The sequence below is a fragment of the Nipponia nippon genome, unplaced genomic scaffold, assembly GCF_047370975.1.
Source record: "Nipponia nippon isolate SJK-2023a ecotype South Korea unplaced genomic scaffold, ASM4737097v1 scaffold_5, whole genome shotgun sequence".
Classification (NCBI taxonomy): domain Eukaryota; kingdom Metazoa; phylum Chordata; class Aves; order Pelecaniformes; family Threskiornithidae; genus Nipponia; species Nipponia nippon.
In genome coordinates, this window is record NW_028262369.1 from 9335819 (window position 1) to 9357061 (window position 21243).

The 21243-nt window shown below is 49.5% G+C and overlaps 1 protein-coding gene across 5 annotated transcripts in view; it reads right to left on the reverse strand.

Moving 5' to 3' along the window:
* Positions 1-1774: 1774 nt before the first annotated feature.
* SYT17 (synaptotagmin 17) overlaps positions 1775-21243 on the reverse strand; it is a 43339-nt gene continuing 23870 nt past the window's right edge. For 4 of the 5 annotated variants that reach the window (XM_087732439.1, XM_087732438.1, XM_087732437.1 and 1 more), the window contains 3 exons: positions 21021-21141; positions 20065-20220; positions 2275-3475 (listed from right to left, as the gene is read on the reverse strand). In XM_087732439.1, coding sequence (XP_087588565.1) covers positions 3279-3475; positions 20065-20220; positions 21021-21141 — 474 coding nt within the window. In that variant the 3' untranslated portion in view covers positions 2275-3278. Of the gene's footprint in view, positions 1898-2274; positions 3476-20064; positions 20221-21020; positions 21142-21243 lie in introns of those variants that run through there. The other variant, XM_087732436.1, reaches the window with a different exon arrangement.

The following is a 21243-nucleotide window of genomic DNA, read 5'->3' on the forward strand; positions in this document are numbered from 1 at the left end:
TTGAATCCTGCTTTTATTGACCTTTCCACAGGGTTTCCTCACCAATTTTTGGCCGTGTATGTACAACACCCCCCCTTCCCTGCAAAACAGAGACTGCAAGGCTCCAAGGACAGACTCATGGGTGAGTGCCTTGTGTTAACGTTGCATCCCCAGTGCTTTAGCAAAGCACATGGCAGGTCTCAGCTCAGCTTCAGTGGATGCCCAGAGCTCATGCTGCTGCCCATAAACCCAACGTGGAAGAATGTTAATGTTGATGGCAGCGACTGCTGAAACCATAGCCCCTTGGTCTGAGCCTTTTCAAGTTACGGGATGAGATCGGCCTCCTACAGCGCGTGTTTGCCCAGGACTCCCCCCAGGCTCCCTCTCCACCATGATTTATTGATGAGACAAACCAGGAGGAAGCCAGAGAACAGAGATTTGCTATCGACCTCACTGCAGGACAGAGGAAGAATTTCACCTTGCAGAGAGGCAGGTTAGAACTGAAACCCACCATCCACAACATGCTCGGAAAGAGGATGCCTGTGGACAGCCCTGTGGCAACCACTGTCCCCATCGCTTTGTGCTGCTAACATACGCCAGCTGGGCTGGAGAGCAGCAGGGAGCCATCTGCAGCAGTCAGTAGGAAGCAAGGGTATTCACCAGGGGACAGCATGCATGATCACACCACGGGTAAGCTCCTACTTGTGTTCACCCCCAGCCACAGCAACTGGGCAATGGTTCGGCAACAAGGTCACCAAGGCCTTTTTTTGCCATCCTCTACCCAAGGCCACGCTGTGCTCTGCCCAGGAGAAAGATGTCCGCGCTGTCCCTCTCCCACAGCCACTTAGAGATGGCTTCTTGATGCGGAATGGAGACATCTCTTGTAGCCTCCTTACATTCATTGCATTCCCTCCTCCACGATGGCAGGGTCACCGTATCAGACTCGGCCATCACACGAAGAGCGCACACAGGGATGCTCAGAGTGCAGAAGGGAACGAAACACCCACGACTCAATGTAAACCAGAGCGGGTCCCCAACCGGAGGCGTGCTGCGGGGATGCTGCTGTCAGAGTTACAACACACCTTCACGCTGGAGCACAAACACCCTGGACTGCAGCAAGGACTATTGACTGACTCAATGACATCTGCCCAAACAAATTGGGTTTTTTTTGCTTTTTAAGGCTCACCTGTCCTTAACTGTAGCAGGCAAACTACAGACAGAGATGAAATATGCACATATCTCTTGTTTTCTTTTTAAAAATCAAAATATTACAACACAGGAGGTAACAGTTCATTCCGGGCTGCATTTGATGAGCAGAGGGGAGGGAAATGACTGCCGCCTGCCCCACCGCGTGCCAGCTCCGGACTGTCATCGCTCTCACCTCCAGTTTCAAAGGTCGATGGGCCACAAGCGAAGGCAAAGCTTCCCCCAGTACCCAGCCCCAACCACCACCTTTATTTTGCTCAAGGCAACTCTCTCACTTATAGCAAAAAGGGACTGAGCCAGGGCAGACGGAAAGCGCGCTGCTTCGCACCTCTCCCAAGCAGCCGATGGGACCCTGGGGACGGCCACGGGAAGGCTCCGCACTGCAGGGCGCATGGAGGGGGCGTGGGCCATGGGCCTGGGCCACTGCAGGGGCCATGGGCCACCACCCAGCGATTACACAGGTGACCTAGGGAGCAGGATACAGCCAGAGCCCAGGGCCCTTCCCCACCTCCTGTTTGATCACAGCAGCACTGATGTGGCGGCAGGGCCAACCCATCCGTAACACCCCGAGGCTTTCCGGCCCCACACAGATAAACACTGCTGAAGACAGAATAGATTCTTCCTTCTCCAAAACCAAGATGTGGAACGACAATGAAGTCACGGGCCAGCTCTCTTCAGGGTGATGTCCTTCTTGTTTGATTTCCTGAACAGGCTGCAAGCAAGATACAGATTTTTATGCAGTCTCAATGTTGATAAATAGAGCAATAAAAAATAATAATTTGGGGCCAGCTCCTGCAAAGAACCGAGACCCAGAGCCCAGTGCAGAGACTTTGACATGTCCGACCCGCAGCACATTGGGCGTGCTCTGTCTGCGAACCACGCATGGCCACGACCACTGCGCTTGGCTCACTCTCCTGACCGATCTCAATCATCAGGTCCCCAGTTTCTCTCAAATTGCTCCTGCTTCATCTGCGGCGGGTAATAAGGGGGTAAACGCCAACATTTTGGTTTTTCGTGTGCCATAAACATAACTGATGGAGCTCAACACAAAGATTAATTCTGCTAACAAGTATCACCCCAGTCTACATGGCACAATTAAATAGAATTTTATTTTCAATAAATATACAATCTGCATCATACCAGACAATATGCTGTGAAAAAATAAAATGTACAGAAGCAACCAACAGGACAGCTTGGCTGTAACTAAGTTCACTTGGTGACCTGGAAAACTACCTCGGTTAACACACGCAACACAGAAAGAGCCACTGCAGCCTGTGAGAGAATTGAAATTGTGTATTTTGGGTCGTCTTAACTGCAAAAGTCCCTGCAGCAGGTTTCTTTTGCATAACACAGGTTTGAAAAGACATGAGCTGGCTTTCCTGGTACAAATGCTATTGGAAATGTTTACTTTGCTATATCATCACTGTATCTACTTGACGCACACAGACTGCTATCGAGAGTGGCAGGTCTCACCGCTGACGTGACATCGGATCCGTTTGACAAGGGGCCCCACACACACGTGTGTGCCCCAGCACACAAATGCACGCGTACGTACTAACAGGAGCTTAATTCTGTTAAAACTAGTACAAGGACAAAACTGGAGTCAGAATCGATTTCACCACAGGTTCTACCGTTTAAAAAAATATTCTAGCCTAATTACCACGTTCACCAACGAGAGCACACGGGTACTTATATCTCCGAGAGGATGAGCCATGGATTTGGACTGGAAGGACAGCGGAGGCAACTCCCAACTCTTCCACCCGCTCAAGCGCTTCCCGCGGCACCTCCACGCACAGCCCACGCTGCCCAGCCACGCGCTCCGCTGCACGGGATGCAAACAGCCGAGCAGTGCTGGGTGCGAGCAGCGAGAGGTCCGGCCGGCCAGGCCGCTGGTGGCCTCAGGGCAATGGCCAGGACCTGGTGGGACATGGTTCAGAGAGGCCAGCGCGGCCAGTTGGGTGCTGGCAGCCGCTTCAATCCAACGGAGCTGCTGTGGGGTGCATGTAGGGTGTGAGGTGGGGTGTTTCGGTCGGTGGTTTATTTTTTTTTTTCCTCGTCCGCCTGCTTAGTCTGGCTGCTGTTAATCTCCCACCTCATGTTACTTCCAGGGACGCCGGAGAGACGCGGTCACAGTCCTCACGGGACCGCAGGCTGTGCCACTGCTCCACGGCTGTCCGGTGCGCGTTGAGCATCCGGCGCCAGTGGTTGGACTCGGGGGCGCCCGTCGAGTACTGCCCGATCACGATCCTCCCAATGAAGTCGTTGCTGCTCTTCACATTGTGCCCGTACACTGGGGAGAGCAGAAACAGAGACCGGTCAAGGCAAAAGCATTGCTCGTCCACCCGGACCTCTGCCTCTGGAAAGCCAAACACCCTGCAAATGCCCCCTCACACAGCTCGCCAGATGCCAGCGGTTTTGGCATATAACTCAGCACCTCAAAAACGTTAGAGACCCCGAATCAGGAGTTTGGAAGGAATAAGATAAGCTGTACTACAGATTGAAATACAATTCAAATAAACAGGACACAAATCCACAGTTATCATGGTATTTAGCAAGAATAGGTGAAATAGAATCATAGAATGGTTTGGGTTGGAAGGGACCTTAAAGATCATCTGGTTCGAACGCCCCTGCCATGGGCAGGGACACCTTCCACTAGACCAGGTTGCTCAAAGCCCCATCCAACCTGGCCTTGAAGCAGAATTACATTGCGTAAATAAATGCCGAAAGCTCTGCCTGGGCGTTGTGAAATGATGAAAGCAGCCAAGCAGCCCACACCTGGATAAATGAACAAGCAGCATCTCAAACTGTCCTCCTCCAAATGCTCATGCACTGTTCCAGTGCTAATCGATAGCCTTCGCGACTCAGAGACAGGAATCACACACATACTGGCTGTTAGCGGGATGTTTATACAGAAACAATTTGCCATAATTATCGCTGCAGCTACTTATTGAAGTCCAGAAAAGCAACCGAGGGAGAGGCATCAACCCAACACCTTGTCCTTTGGCTTAGCCCAGTCTCCTGGCACAAAAGATCGCAGACAGCAGCGGACTCTAATGATGGGCCTGATCCCGGGAAAGGCTGCACGCTGCTGCCAGATAGGAGCAAAAGCACTTTGTGTTCTGCAAATTGAAGCCCTGCCTTGGCTCATTAGAAAGTTGAACAAAAAGTCTGTGCAAGCTGACGCCAGAATATCCACAGGCGCTGAGTAGAATATTAAGGATTAAAAAATCTCCTCAGGAAAGAGAGGGATTTTTAAGAACAAATGTCTACAGGGGCTCCAAATCCACCCAGGCTTGTGCAGCAAGAGCAAGTTCAAAGGGGGAGCGCAGCCTGGCATGGAGCCATGAGCCTGGCGTGGAGCCGAGCACTGCCGCCGCTGCCCTGCCAGCAGCACCAGCTCTCCACGGCTGCTGGAAACCAGCGCTGGCAGCAAAGCTACATCTGGGATCCTTGGCGGCAGCACCACCCGATGCAGCACGTGCCCTTCCAGGCAGACAGGACACTGAGCACTAAGCACTCGACCTCGCCTTTAGCCACGCATCTTTGTCAAGGCTGTGTATTTCCTATTATAATATATCCCACGATTCATTAGTATTATTTTAATGTGCTACTCAGTATCTCTACCATCTCCATACTCTGCAAAGGCTGGATCCTAGCTACTGCACCGGTATGGGATCTTGCTGTGGGTGACTCGGGTGCCACCTGCCAGTGCAGTCCCCAAATAAAGCTGCACAAGGTTACATCTCGCTTACACCTTCCAACAGCTCTGACACCCTGTTCACGGGCAGAGATGCTTCACCACTTCAAATTACCTGGGGATATTTTTGGCAACAGCAAACCTTCAACTGTCCCAATCATTTCTCCAAATAATTGCGCTAAAAAAAAATTACACGGCAACTCAGAGCATTGTAAGTCTGTCTTCAAACTCCTGCTTGTCACCATCAGTTACCTAGGAGTGATGCTATCAGCTCTCTGCGACGTGCCGCTGAGGAAGTGCCCCTGTCAAGAGGCCAGGTTGGTGTTATTTGGAAAGGCCACCTTTTGAGGATGCAGTGAAGAATTTTAAGCCATCCATCTCCACCTAGTACACAGCCTGCCAGAGTTATTAACGCGTTCTCCTACAAGGCAGTGGATCGCAAGTGTAGCTACCATGGCTATGCTACATGTCCTGCTATGATTTATTATCCTAGAGAAAACAAATATTGTGATAAAATCACATAAAAGTACCCCCAAACCAAATGCCTCCCTAATTTTTTACATAGGATTTTTTTTCCCCTTCTTTTTTCCCCATTCTCTTTTTCCAGAATGAAAGAAGCAGCAGCCTAATCCTGGGAGACAAGACCAAGTAATTTAAACCAAGAAGTCTTAAAGGCCATCAATTAATCACAGGATAAATTAACAGTGGGGAAGTACCCCAGGCATACCAATTCTTCAAAAATAATCCACGTCAGGATGGTAAAATGAGTAGGTGTGCTAACTAAGGGGACCTGTTATTTTACTGTTGATCTGAGTATTCTGAATTCTTATAAAGCATCTTGCTAATCTCATCATGTTGGGTAATTAGCATGATGATTCCTTTAGGGTATTAATGGGCTAATTATACAAGCATTGTTGCTTCTATCATTAACTAGTTTCAATAGCACAGAGGTAGACTTACTGCTGAAGAACAGGGAAGACGTTTTCCAAAGCCAAATGCTTATTCACACACAGACAACAAGAGGTGGCAATAGATTCAGCCTCAGGTTTACAAACTCACTGCTTCACCACAGCAGCTTTCTCAAAAGCTGAGAGATCTTTGTGTGCCGAAAATTCAGCTTCACTCATCAGTTCACGAGCCTTTAAGACTTGCCTTTCTTGGAGGCTAATTGCTTTATTCCACTCTAAAAACGGCCAGTATTTACTGAGCAAATTTGCTGATGGTTGAGGTGTGCGAGGCTGTTGCATGGACCTTACCCAGGAGAAGGTGCTAAAATTAGCGGTGTGAAAATAAGCCCTTTGCTCACATTCAGGAGCACAATTTTCTCTGTTGCTGTCACTGGTTCTTCCAAGAACAGCTTGGAAAGGGAAACTGTAGGAGCCCATAAGCCCAGGTGAGAAGCTGAAAGCAGAGGCCGGCTGCGTTGCTGGCACTTGCTGCACTGGGCTGGAGCCGTGCCGCACCGCAGGCTCCCATCCTGGTGCAGGAGGGGGAGCAGCTCTCCCCCATTCCTTCCTCTGCTGCAGCAATCACTTCTCTTCTCAAACACATAGAATCATAGAATCATCAAGGTTGGAAAAGACCCTTAAGATCATCGAGTCCAACCATCAACCTAACACTGCCAAGTCCATCACTATACCATGTCCTCGAGCACCACATCTATCCGTTCTTTAAATACCTCCAGGGATGGAGACTCAACCTCCAGGGATGGAGACTCAACCACTGCCCTGGGCAGGGGCAGCCTGTTCCAGTGCCTGACTACCCTTTCGGTGAAGAAGTTTTTCCTAATATCCAACCTAAACCTCCCCTGGCGCAGCTTGAGGCCATTTCCTCTCGTCCTATCACTCGTTACTAGGGAGAAGAGGCCGACCCCCACCTCGCTACAACCTCCTTTCAGGTAGTTGTAGAGAGCAAGAAGGTCACCCCTCAGCCTCCTCTTCTCCAGACTAAACAACCCCAGCTTCCTCAGCCGCTCCTCATAAGACTTGTGCTCTAGACCCTTCACCAACTTCGTTGCCCTCCTCTGGACACGCTCCAGCACTTCCATGTCCTTCTTGTAGTGAGGGGCCCAAAACTGAACACAGTACTTGAGGTGCAGCCTCACCAATGCCGAGTACAGGGGCACTGTCACCTCCCTGGTCCTGCTGGCCACACTATTCCTGATACAAGCCAGGATGCCATTGGCCCCCTTGGCCACCTGAGCACACTGCTGGCTCATGTTCAGCCAGCTGTCAACCAGCACCCCCAGGTCCCTTTCTGCCAGGCAGCTCTCCAGCCACTCCTCCCCCAGCCTGTAGCGTTGCATGGGGTTGTTGTGACCAAAGTGCAGGACCCGGAATTGAGTCTTGTTGAATCTCATACAGTTGGCCCTGGCCCAATGATCCAGCCTGTCCAGGTCCCTCTGCAGGGCCTTCCTACCCTCCAGCAGATCGACACTTCCACCCAACTTGGTGTCATCTGCAAACTTACTGAGGGTGCACTCGATCCCCTCATCCAGACCATCAATGAAGATGTTGAACAGGACCGGCCCCAGTACTGAGCCCTGGGGAGCACCACTGGTGACTGGCCGCCAACTGGATTTGACTCCATTCACCACCACTCTCTGGGCTCGGCCATCCAGCCAGTTTTTAACCCAGCATAGAGTGCACCCATCCAAGCTGTGAGCAGCCAGCTTCTCCAGGAGAATGCTGTGGGAGACTGTGTCAAAGGCCTTACTAAAGTCCAAGTAGACAACATCCACAGCCTTCCCCTCATCCACTAGAGCAGGTCACCTTGTCATAGAAGGAGACCAGGTTAGTGAAACAGGATCTCCCTTTCATAAACCCATGCTGGCTGGGCCCGATCCCTCGGTTGTCCCACACTTGCTGCATAATGGCACCCAAGATGATCTGCTCCATGACCTTCCCCAGCACCGAGGACAGGCTGACAGGCCCGTAGCTCCCCAGATAACATGAGGAACTGTTTCCTTGAACGCCAACAAGCACGCAGTAGTCGTTGCACTTATTACACCATTTACACTCATCTCTGACACTTCAGTCTGCTCCAAAGCCCAGCAGAAGCGGTTAACATCACACTCTTGATACAGACCCCACTCGTGTACTGACTAGGACTCCTGGGTGCTCAGACACGATCCCAAAAAGACAACTTTTCAAGATAAAAGGCGAGCTGCACACTGTTTCAGGGCTGACCCCTGCCCTGGCTGGAAGGGGACTTGCCGATGCAGCGGGCGTCCACAGGGAGACCCAGGAGCCCCTTTGAGCTCCCTGCAGAGCTGTGGAGGGGCCACCAGCCCGGGGGTGGCCAGGCTCTGCCAGAGCCCCTCTGCTTTCTGCACAGACACACACATGCGGTGACCTGCATACCATGGCTATAGTCCCACCTGCAGCGGAGCCAACTCCACACAAGCTCACACCTTCAGCCTCTGCAGGTAAAAGCTCCTGCTCTTGCCTTTCAGCTTCTTCCACAATAGGTAGAGGTGGAGAAGCCGCTGTGGTCCAGCCCACGGGACAGCAGTTGGGTGCTGCGCCGCGCTCCGAGCCCAGGCTACGGTACAAACAGACCAAGCTGTATTTATTACCCAATGTCTGAGCATCCCCTTCCAGAGTCTGAAAGGAGCTCAGAGTAGATTTCAGATTAAATCTGCTCTTGGCCACAAAAAAACAGTAACTCCGTGGAGCTGCTCAGAAGCAGAAAATGAGGTAATTATCATTTGGGGTTTTCAGACTGACCCAGACTCTGGTTATGGACAGGTAGACACTGCTTTCCACTTAAGAAACTTGTTTTCCTGACAGAAACTACACACCTGATCTGATGAGCTCTCCTTCCACCATCGCAGTAATTTACACAATAGCAACATCCATTTCCAGGCCAACACAGAGCAAAAAGCAATTAAGGAAGCAGAGGTCAAACCAATTCCTTCTACAGCTGCTCTTTACTGAGGGATGCATTTGGAAACAGCTTCTTTAAAAAAAAGTCTTTATAATAGAAATGCTGAAATATAAAAGAAAATTGGGTTCAAGGGTTGAAAGGGTTGAAATCTTGAGGACAAGTGATGCGATGTAAATAAAACATTTTTATGTTATATACTTACTGATGCATCATTCCTAACTGATCCATATCAAACTGATGGGGGCCTGGGTGCTACATGAAACTTTTCTTCGGGGTAGGGAGCAATCAGCCAGGCAACGGCCCGTGTTCCCCACAGGTCTCCTTTGCAGGAGGGGTGGCTGGGTCACACCCCCGGCCCGGCTGCCGTGCTCCCCGCAGGGCTGAGCAGCACGGCATGGCGGGTACCAGGCACTGCACGGCCCAGAGCTGCACCCCAGGGGTGGCAGGGACTATCAGGGGACGCGATGGGGCTTGGAGCTCCAACGTTTGGCTCCAAGCGCAACTCCAGCCTGAGCTTTCCTATGTTTCCTACCAACCTCAGTCACGTGGAATTGCTTTTCACTGGACAACAGCTTTGCATGTCGCTGCGTACTCTGGCACTTCCCATGAGTTTGCCAGGGTGGCATCAGCCCAGGCACCGGATCCAGCCAAAACGCCCTTTACCTTCCCCTTTGCCTCTACACTGAGACTTGCAAGCCGAGTACTTGCGAAGAGCATGACTGCAAAGCAATTGTGATCTATGACTTCTGTGCAATAGCAGAATTTAAGTTAGCATTTCAAATATTAATTCATCCTTTGATTGAATATATTAGCAGCCTTGAAATGACCAGGAAAAAGCACTAATTCAAAAATTTTCTTAAGCTAACTTCAAGGTTATCAGTACTATTTATGTGATGGGGGACAAGCTTTACACAGAAGCACCTTGCTTAGCTGGGGTCACAAACCATCTGTACCTCCTGTAAACCTTCTGCCAGATGTGTCCAGCAGTTACTCAGCAGTTACGGCCATGCTGCACTGCCGAGTACAGCCGCACAGCGCCTCTGCTGCCGCCTGCAGCTGCCGGAGCACCCACTGCAGCCTCTCCAGGAGTAATGGGCAGAGAAATCTCAGCGCACTGGAGTGAGTGGGCTCCAGCACAAATAATTTAACGCTTCTTCAGTCACCTACATCAGTTACCTGCAATGCAATTAAAACCATTTAACTCAAAGAAAAACAGCAAGCAGGAATGTGCCTCTGTTTTTGATCTGCCTTCTTACTCAGGCTAGACATCAAGCAGAACATCTTCAACCAGTTTATACTAGCTTGCCATTAGCTTATTTGCAGCACACCATCACCCACTCTCTAACAAATTGCCCCCAAAGTTGTTTTCTTTTCTTTTTTTTTTTCTTTTTTCTTCTTTTAAATACAATTTGGTTGCATCCTGCATATATTAAAAGGCCATAAATAACTGAGCACCCCTCGGTGTGGCTCACGTGCACCCCTCTGACACATTGCAGCACAACACGCCAGCCAGCGCAATTACAGAGCCGGCCTGCCGCGGCTGGGGGCATCTCCCAGCACAGCAGACACAGCCACAGGACCCAGCTCCCCAGCGGAAGAAACCCCCAAGGAATTAGAGGGCCCTGCCCTTTTCCTTTCCACTACAGGATAAAGCTAGTCAATCTAAATACTGGACAGCAAAAATCCAGATTAATTTTTATAGCTGGTCTAGAGGAGAATATTGGGTGCCTGGGTCAATCATCAGGCATGAAAGTCATTAAAAAAAGTCCTACCCGCTATTATATACCTGAAATTGCTGTTGCCACAGCCTGTAAAAGTTTCACCTGATACCCTTGCCCCCCCAGGCTAGGAACTGAATAAACACCTACATGGTAAATATTCTTACTGCAAGGGCTTTGCAGCACAGGCACACCTAACCCCGCAGCCCAGAGACACGACTGCACCCCTGCAGCTGTGCTTGCTGCTGGCCGGTGTTGTGCTGCGAGCTGCAAAACCGACACCCAGAAACCTTCGGCCATCAACGTCCCGCTCCAGTGGCCACATTGCACGCTGTGCCCAGATGCATCCTCGGATCACAGCCAAAACAGGGGAAAAGGGAAAAATAAGCAAAGACGTGCCTGAGGCTGCACGCGGGCGATTGAGCGGCAGAGTCTCCCTGAGGACACAGGTCTCACGAGACCATGGGGTCTCTCTGGCAGGAACCACAATCCTGTTAGCACTGACCCATCAACACTCCCTGCACTTCCCCACTTCAGCCTCAGGGCTTGGGAGGGTCTCAAAAAGTGCCTTATTTCACACGCTTGCATCACTCACACAGGCAACGCTTTGTCCCCCATCCTTTGCAGACAGAAGCCAGCGCTCAGCCTTTTCTATGCTGGCCGCCGAGCTCTGCCATCAGCTAGTGGGTCTGAGCTGTCAGGTTAAGCAGGTCTGAAAACTACTTCTGAACTGCTTGACATCAATATTAAAAAGCTGTTTAGCACTAAGAGGGTGCTGCTAGAAGCAGGCAGCAGCAGGACTAATGATGTACACTGTGAAGGTCACAGGTACAGACCAAATTCTGCCCCTGGCTCCTTGAGTGTGGCCTGTAATATTTAGTAGAGAGGACAGAAAAGCACAGGAGAAGATGCAGTGGTTTCACATTTATCAATTTAATCTCCATCAGGCTCTGATGCGCACATAAAACTCACTTCCCAGCATCTCCTCCATGAGGCTGCTCCCTGCAATGTCTGCGCCTGCCCAGCTCCAGAGGGAACTGGAACCACTTGAGAGCGTGGCCGAATCTTGGCCATGCTCAAACCCACCACAGCTCCAGCATCCAGCTGCTGCTCCATGTGGGAGAACACCACCACACCAAGGAAACGCTCTTTGGAAAACTATTTCCCTCCTCGTCCTCCTGTGAGGGCAGCCCCTGTGCTCTGGCTGGGGCAGCCTGGGAAGGGGACCCTGCGGATGCACCCGGCGCTGCGCCCCGAGCCAGGCGTTTGGCTCAGCTGGGTCTGGCCTCAGAAATGGAGAGGAAAATACCATAGGAGAGAGCAGAGACCCAAGCAGCAGGGGAAATGCAAATGCACAAGTGTGTCTTGCAGAGGTCTCAAGGACATGCAGGGATGACACCTCATGAAATTATCTCATCAGGAAGAACTGAAATAGCGGACTGGATGCATCTATTGCAACCGCCTGTGGGATACTGAAAAGGAGTAACTACAGTTGGCTTTTTCCACCTCCAATTCCTCTTTTTTTTTTTAAATTGCATCTTAATTCTCCGCACCTTGAGCCCCAGATCCAAAGCAGCACATGAATGGCTTCATGCTATTTCTACACCTCACACCAACACGCTCCAACATCAAGGCTGTAAAGCACCTGCAAACGAAGGCTGGGATGGCCATGCAGGAGGGGCAGCTTCTGCTGGCACGTTCATGCGTCTCCTCTGACGGCCATGGGGCCAGGCACAGGCATTTCATCTCCAGACACCGCTCTACCGCCCAGCATGGCTGCTGCCACTGAGATTTTTCCTCAATTGATACACAGAAAGATGATAGCCTTGTGAGACGTTTCAACAATTTCTTTCACCACGGCATGAGTAAAACAAGATGAAACACCAGGGCTGAGAGAGGCATGACACTGCTTAAATTAATGGGCTTGGCAAAATGAGCAAGCACTGATGATCAGCCTGAAGAGAGGAGGGTTTGCTCCTTTCCTTAGGAGAAAAAGATTCCTAAAAAATTCCAGGGAGCTCCAGGACAATCAGTTTCTGCCACATCTGCAATCAGGTACAGACTCCAAAGCTGCACGTGACTTATTAACAAGTCAGTCCACTTGAGTCTAATTTTGCCTCCTAAGCAAGCAACAGATTAGCTCATCTTGTTGCTCTCACCAGGATTAATAGTGTTTCACTCCTCCTCGTTAAAGCGAGCCTGCTGCAAAAAGCCAATTCCATCCCTGGAGCGTCTTCCCCAAGTGGCCCTAACCCAGCGGTGACGCCAGGCAGGATCGGGGCTGCAGGACCCCGCTCAGCATCTCCAACCAACCCTCGCTGCTGTCACCTACTCCAGGCTGACAAACAGCACCTATCATGGAGACCAGGAAGCCACAGGTGGGGATCTGGAGGATGGAGAGCAATGGGGACCTTCCTCCTCCCAGAAGGGTTTTGAAGCCCACACATCATACCCGCTGTGGAGAGGCTCCGCCAGGCAGGGCGGTCTCCAGGAGGCCAAGGTCTCCTGCTGCCAGCACATCTCCCCGTGCCCCTCTCCCATTGCCCCAAGAGCAGAAGATGTCCTCATAAGACCTGCTGGGTGACCTCCTGTGGCCACAGGACCCAGAGCAAAGCAGCTGGGACCATGGGAGGCGCCGGCCAGGAGCACTCTGCTCTCCCCAGACCCAAGCACAGACCGTATGGTGTCTGGTGCATAAATACATGAAGTATTTTATAACGCCAGACACAAAGGCCAAATTCTGATCTAAATTAAACAGGTATAAATCCCCAGAAAATCCAGTGCTGATATCAATGTTTTTTTCTTTTTTTTCCCCTTTGGCTAAGATAGGATTACACAGGTTTAAGCACAGATTAGATTCGGCTTCTGAGCTCCAGATATGTGGAACGGACAGACAGTCCAATGCTTCAGAAACACACGTCTAATAGACAACAAGAAACAATTTTCTAGCAGCAAGTTGCCTAATTATCTATCCATCTAAAAGATGTGACGGTGCCCAACATGATAGCATTTCAAAACAGAAACCACTTCTTCCTCCTGAGTTCCAGCATGGGAAAAAAAGTTTCATTTGCCTCATATATCAGAGGAGATTCCCCTCCCCCCTCCCCCATATATCTGTGCAAAAGACAAAGTGCCTGAAAATTTTTTTGCAGGAGAGAAAAAGCAATAGGAGAAAGGAAAGATGAGCATCTGAAGCAGCAAGTCAAAATGTAGATGTGTAATGACCCCAAACACATCGCAGCTTCCATCCCTACAAACTAGAACCAAAAGATGATGCTAGTGTCTGAAGGTCATGTGTTCACACAGCCAGGCAAATCAAAATTCAGGTGTATTTCTGGAGAAGCCTGAGGACAAAACCATTATCAGCCTTCAACCTGCTCAGCTAATTGGGACATTTAGAAATCAGCCTGTTACTTAAAAAAATACCATTGAAAAGCCTCGCTATCTCTGCATCCCATTCATGGGACTTTTAAAAATCTTGTGCAGCGCAGGCAAACACCCAAAGCATCACTTTGTCTCAGACATCTACACCACAAGTCTGTCCACCAGAGCTGATGGGGAAAAACAGTTTTAAGGTTTGAGGAGCTTCAGCCATCTTCTCCTCAACCGGAACTCAAGCTTCCTGGAGGCCCAACTTTAGGACTCACCCAGAATGAATCTTAGTTAGTTTTATTTCCAGTTGCAATAGGTGAGTGTGGGTCTGTGAGCTGTAAGCCTTAGGTGCAGCAGCTGGCCCCTTCGCCTAACCTGGGCTGCCTTGGAAGGTGAACTCTGGAGCTGATGGCCACCTTCAGCTTTGGCCCATCTCCATCAGCCTTTTCTGCCAGGTCAGGGCTACTGTCCTCCTCACCATCTCCACCGAAACTGACTGCCTCAGAAACTCTGTCATGGGGATCAAGAGCACCTCAAAACATTTTCTATCAAACATCCAAAAAATGCTCATTAGACAACATACAAAACCAAACTGGTCTGTACCAGAGCATCTCCAACATCCCTAGGAGTGAAGGGTGACAGCAGGCCAGAGCTGTGCTCACCAGGGGCTGTCTGTGCCATTAGTGACCATTTATTCCGAATACAGAAACGTCCCAAAACAACCACCTCTAACGAGAAGTCAGGATTTCAAGGAAGACCCAGTTCCTCAGGGTTTCAAGGAAGACCCAATTCCTCTCCTCTCAAGCTGTAATGCCAGAAAAGGAATGAATATGCTAAAACAGGCAGTATTTCCTCAAAAAGAAAATATTTCAGTGAAAGCAAACCAAACTAAACCACCCAGAACTGCACCATTAGCAACACACACCAACAATGATGGGTTTTTTTCCTCTAAAAATTCAAACTTCATTAAATGGTCCTTAAATTTTCCCAAAGGCCAAGGGAAAGGGAAAATGAGCCAATAGAGGAACCAGGTATGGTGCTATCGAACAGCAATCTGTTATTTTAATTAAGTACTGCCTATTAACTGGAAGTTGATTAGCGCCCCGGGATAAAGCATCGAAGTGATCCGGCAGCCTGAAGACACGCGTTGTTACAGCACTCGGTGCAGGGAGACGCTTGACGGTATTGTCACTGCCCCTCTGCAGTGGCCATTGAAACCATGGGTGTAGGTGTGCAAAGTCTCACTGTTCAACAACGCTCCCTCAGGAACTCAAATACTTACAAAAAAAAATTTTAAAAAATGGTCCTAAATCATTATAGAAAAGAGACATGGTCCATTTTTAAAACATACTGAAGAGTGAAGAGAATCATATGAAAAATCCTACGAATGGTTCAGAAGATGGAGTGCCTGTGAGCTGCCTCCTCAGTCAGTACTTACGATGAAGATCTCGCCGGCTGTCACGCATGTATCAAGGACACCTCTCCGTCAACAAGCAAACCCTGCCCTGGCCACTTCCCTCTGCTGGGCAGAGCGCCCTGTCCTGCTGGAGCCATGGCCACCTTTCAGATGGGAACAGTGCGGTGGGATGAGCCCCACCACCGCTCTCCATCAGACACCATCAGCCCCGATGCTTCTCCCAGCTCCAGCTACGCTCTCGGCCAGGTCAGACGGCAAAGCAGGTTTTTCCTCTGCATTTGCACAGATGGTACGCAGAGCACAAAAATTATTTTTCCCTCTTTGGGAACCCTGCTTGCTTCACAAGCCCTAAAGATCCTGTTATCTAAACATGTACAAGAGTTCATTTAGATGGAAAGACATACACAGTCATCACAGGACCTCGGGGAGGTATATATCCCCTAACTGTGAGCGCTGAAGGTTGTATTTTTTATGGTAAGTGATCAAAAGATGTTAACGAGTCACCAAGATGCGGTTTGCCCTGAAGCGCTGGTGTTTTTTATTGGGCCATCTGGGCTTTACTGCAACGCAAACAGCATTACCGACGATTGTTATTAACAACATTATAATCATTAACAAAATACCGCAGTGCTCCCATTTCAGGTGTCATCTCACCTCCTGCTGCACAGCCCAGGCTTTCCGAAGATTAGGCTGGGATTTAGAGGTCAGCCTGCCCAAAATCCATCAGCGGGGAGAGCGTGGTGCCTCTAGGCACCCAGCATCCAGCCTTCTGGAGCGCAAAGGCTGCAGTCGCACCTCAAATATATCTTTTTTTTCTGCTTGGAAGTGACCTCAGGCAGCAGCTGACAGCCCTGCTGCCAGGGCCAAACTCCACCTTCCCCTTACCGCAGGACAAAGAATAATTAACACCTGTGTTCACAGGAATACATGCTTAGGAGAACATACTGTCTTTTAAAGCCTGCCCCATTTCTCTGCAAGAGGTGACTTGCTTGCACTCGAGCAGAAGATGGCACATAGGGGATGTGTGTCACGTTGCCAAAAAAAACAAAAAGTGGAAAAAAGAACCACCCAAAAAAGTGCATTTCTGTTACAGTGTGTATACGGATGCTCATTACCTAGACAACGTGTTTGATGGAGTAAATGAAAATCAAAACATCTCCACTAGCTGTTACTTCACTCATCATCTTTTTTCTGTTGGCACATTAGACTTGTTCAGAGTATCAGTTGCTTTCCTGGTTTTAGCCTCTTTTGGTGAGAAGCTGTGAACAGACGATACTTGCAGCAGCGATCGTGACCCTGGATGCCTCCTCCTGGAGAGGACATCTCTACCTGAGCTCATCCTGCCTTATTTTAGGCACTAAACTGGGACATGTGAGTGACAGCTCCAGTAAGCATCTGAGGTAGGAACAGAGGCAAGGCAGAAAGACAGCTTTTACAAGGTGCCCTGCAGCAATGGGGAAGGAGAAGCATTTTGGTCTGTAAATGCCAATAATTTAAAGTGTTAAATCCTAGTATGCCTAAGGAGGAGGAAAGATCTAAGAACCAGCCCAGCCCCCATAAATCTTGGCTAACGCAGAGCTCATCCCGTGCACCCCATCTTGGAGGCACCCGCTGCCCGTCTCCCAGTCCAGCTGCACTTCAATCCTGCGTTCGGTCCAAAGTCCAGCTCCCCAGAGCACCACCGGGAAAGCAGGGAGCAGAACAGCGCTTTACAGAAAACCATTCACTGGCAGTGTTTGCACACACAGCCCTTGCTAAAGTCGCAGCGAAACGGTGCATAAATTCTTACTACAGTGCACTGAACCCAGACAGCTTGATTCAAGATGCACAGGAGAAAAACACAGAGGGGAAAAAAAAAATTAAATCTTACGTTGTCTAGATAGTGCCTTACTTTGCAGTGTGGTACCAGCCACACAGAGGGAGCCAGGAGCCTCAGCTGATAGGGACTGGCACGGCTCCACTGCTTTCCAGTGAAGCCAAGCCAATGTAAAGACAGCTGCAGACTGGGTCCAAAATATGAAACCACAAAAAGGGTTCCTTTAAATTATTGAAGATATACTCACTTCTGGCTCCCATGACTGCTTTTACAGCTCTCTCTCCATTCAAAGCATCGTCACCCACCCTTCAAGCAGGATTATTTTCCTTTTCAATTGGACTTTGACTCAACAGCAAATTTAATTAACTGACCTAATAGACTAGAGCTGTGGATTGAAAAAAATAAAAAATAAAAAAAACTCCCTCAAAACACACAACAGAAAGAACCACCACTGCAGCCAAAAAAAACTCCAAGTAAAACCAAAAAAATTAGACAAAAAAAATGTGACTTATGCTCCTGCTTTGCAGAGATGCAAAATAATAAAAAGATCCTCATGTTGCGAGGTACAGCTTCTCCATGCTGGCAACCATTTGCTGCTCTTCATTGTTTTTTAGCAGAAGATCCCAAAGCCCTTTACAAGCTTTTAAGCTGTGCAATACCCTGACATGCAAGGCAGCAGCTATATGGGGAATACCACCATCCCCATCCCAGAACTTCAGCCAAGCTGCACGCTGACGCTCATTTTATTAAAACCTCATAGATGCACACAAGAAGAAACTGGTGCTGCACTCCCTGTTGCGGACAGGCTTCCACCAACATCCAGAGCATCTCCATCACATTGGTGAACACTAAATGTGGCTCAGCATCTTCACCACCACTACGTCCCCTGAACCACCTCACTCCCCTGACACCGCAGATGCCTGTGCAGGAGTCCCAATTCAAAGGTCCTCACAACAAGACAGGCTCTTGGCTCCTCTAGTAACAGGAGGCAGTGCAGGCACCGAACCAGCAAAAGACTGTACAACAACATGACCAACACCTCTGGCTCCAGCTTTGTATTGGCTACACAAACCACATATCTCAAACAACAGTCCCGACCACAGCAAAAGCAGGAGGCCCAAGGATGCCCGCAGCAGTGCCGTGCCCGAGCCACGCATCACCCTTGAGTGTCAGAGTGGCCAGGAGAACCTGGCCCCGCTGCTCCTCTGAAAAGCTCTGTACGCTCCTTCCCAGCTTTGGAGCTGCTGGTGACATTTTTGGCCTAGGATTATTTATTGCAACGTTCAAAGCAAGCCACACGTCACTTAGAAAGTGAAGCACCACTTAAAAGGCATGCCACCGAAATCTGACCGCATTACATATGATTATAAATCAGCTAACTTCCCATTGACTTATTTATTTCAGAATACAGCCATTTGCGCAGAAAAAAAATAATCAGACATCCACTCATTAATGCTAACTTCATCAGCCGTGGCGAGGAGCAGTGTAGTCCCCTCACCCTTCTGACTGCACACAGCTGCTACTCTGTTTGCCTTTTCTTCTTCTATTAGGAAAAGGGGAAAACAAAGAAAACAGTATTTCACACCTGTCACAAGATCACCTGATGGAAGCTTCCAAGAACAAATTCATCATTGCATATGCAAGGTACAGTCAGGTTTTTGCTGAGGAAATTTCTGAGCATAAAGGACAAAATTTAAATTGCTGATTAACATCACTTTTGTTATAACTTGTTTGGAAACAAACTAATGGATTGGAATTAGGCTCTTTGTACCAGCTTTGACACCTGTATCTGCCATGTAAGAAATAAGATTTAAAAATACTTCAAAATATGTTCCTTCAGATGCAGATTCCTTTCTCTTCATCAGAAGATGGTGAGTAATGGGTGGAAAGTTGCCAAAAAACGTGTTTGTGAAGCACGGGAGCCCAGCGTGGCAGAAGAGCGTGGGTCCCACCGCCCAGCCCCTCTGCTCCTCCAGAGGGCAAGAAGGTCTGACCCTGCTCCTGACGGTGCCCGAGCTCCACAGCAGACACAGGCTGGGTGAAGCCATGGCACGGGAGGGAAACCCACCACTTACTAGGGGTCCCTGCAGCCCTGCCCAAGACCTCCATGCTGTGGGATGGCAGAAAAGGCCACTGGCCACAGTGGGCCCGTGGCCTCAGTTCAGCCCCACCACTGCTGCCCAGCCTGCGGGTGAGAGGGCAGCCAGGGACTCAGCCCTGTGCTCCGCTACTCCTGCTCCGAGCAGCACGCCCAATTGCCAATTCCTATGGACTGTTTTCATGCCTAGAGAACAAAAACAGGAGATTCAGAAATAAGAATTCCTATCCCAGCCAAACATCTCCAGCGCTGACAAAGCTCTGGAGTGAGGTTAGCTCTGGGATTCCTCCTGGCCCACAGCCTGCGTGGTCTGGGTCCCGGTCTATCTCAGCCGTGCCACGCCAGGCTTGGCACCGAGTCCCAGCCCTTTAAAAATAAAGGCATGAACAAACCTGCTTACAGAACAGGTGATGTCAGTGTCAAACACCTATAGCTACATCATCTCACTGGCAAATTACGTCAAGTACCAGGAGTTATCTTTGCCAGTGTTCGGGCTCTGGGATCGTTCAATACTTCCCTCTCATTCTTCTAATTTTTGGCTTTATGCCCAATTGGTTGCTGCTGAGAAGTGCAATTAATACCTCCTCCTCCTCTGCACAAAAGCATTCCCAGTGGCACCAATTAAGCACAGGACCAACGAGGTGCGCTCCCAGCCAGCTCCAGCCATCAGGTGGCAATGCTAGAAACAGCTTCTGCAGAGGACAGAGTGCCACTTAAGCTTCCCTGGAGACCCCAGCGATGGTCACCCCTTGCAGGGTGGCTACTGGGACAGACACCGTCCTGCACAGGCTCATCTGCACAGCCACAACTGCTTCTTTTTTCACCTCGGAGGCAACCACAACCGTGCCAAGTCAGTAACACCACCACATTTACCTGTGAACACTAGGCTGGCGTTCTCCAGCTCTTCCTGTGGAACCTTGAAGCTGAAGGACTCGTTGTAGAAGGGATCTATCGTCCCCCGCATGCAGGAGGTCTTCTTGGTTTTCGTTAATTTTAATCCATGAACAAGCTGAATTTTCACAAAGGGATCTGACAAAAAACATGAAACACAGACTCTGTGTTATGGGCATCGTGAGTCAGTAACCCAGTTTGTGAAGGCTGGGCACTGCAGGGATAGACCGTGCTGGAAAACAGCATTTGGAAATGACTGGGACTTGTACCACCGCTCCACTCCCAGGGATCTGCAGTGGAGACAAAAGTCAGGCAGCTGGATTAAAAACACTCCCTGCCAAAACCACAATTACTGACAACCTTGATAGAGGCCATACTGTTCTTTTTGGAAAATGCCAATATTCTGGCAGCAGCAGTGGCTGGGGCAGGGAACACGGGGAAAAACACCTGAGGACATACGCATGAAGCAATTACCAGCCAGCAGGCTCAGAAACGGCATGGAGCAATGCATGGACACTGGAAAAACCTCACACCATCCACAGAGCAGCTAGATATCGTAAATAAAGCCACTGCAACATTAACACTCAGGCAGCATGCAGCATCTGCAAAACAGCGCAGCCACAAATGGGCTGCCCTACAGAACACAACACGGGGGTAATTTAGAGCTCTTGGTTCCTCACCTCACCCTGGTTCAGAGATTTTTACTTTAAATACGGCAAAGGAATTCACGCCCTCCATTTTATCTCAGGGTAAGTGTTCCAAATACTTCTGTTGTTGTTGGCTATATATATAAAATGGCTATCCGGAGCCTTGTATTAATAGCAACTGAGCATCCAAATCCCCCTGGGTCCCCTACAAATTGCAGCCTCACCACGGATCTGCTTTAAAAGCACATATAATCTGTGCATGAGTAATGTGAGAAATGCACTGGCCTTTACCTGAACCTTGGCTCATGTCTGTCTGAAGAAGCTGTTTTGCTCTAATGATGTCCACGTTCAGTCTTCCCGCACTGGGTAGGTAGTTCAGTGACAGCAGCAGCTCTCCCAGCTCCACTTCATTCTGCAGGGAAAAGGCAAGGTGGAAGTTTACAACAGAGCTCGGAGGGTAAAGGAAGAGCAGGAAGAGAAATTAAATAAATCCCATTTGTCTAAGTGCCTGAAA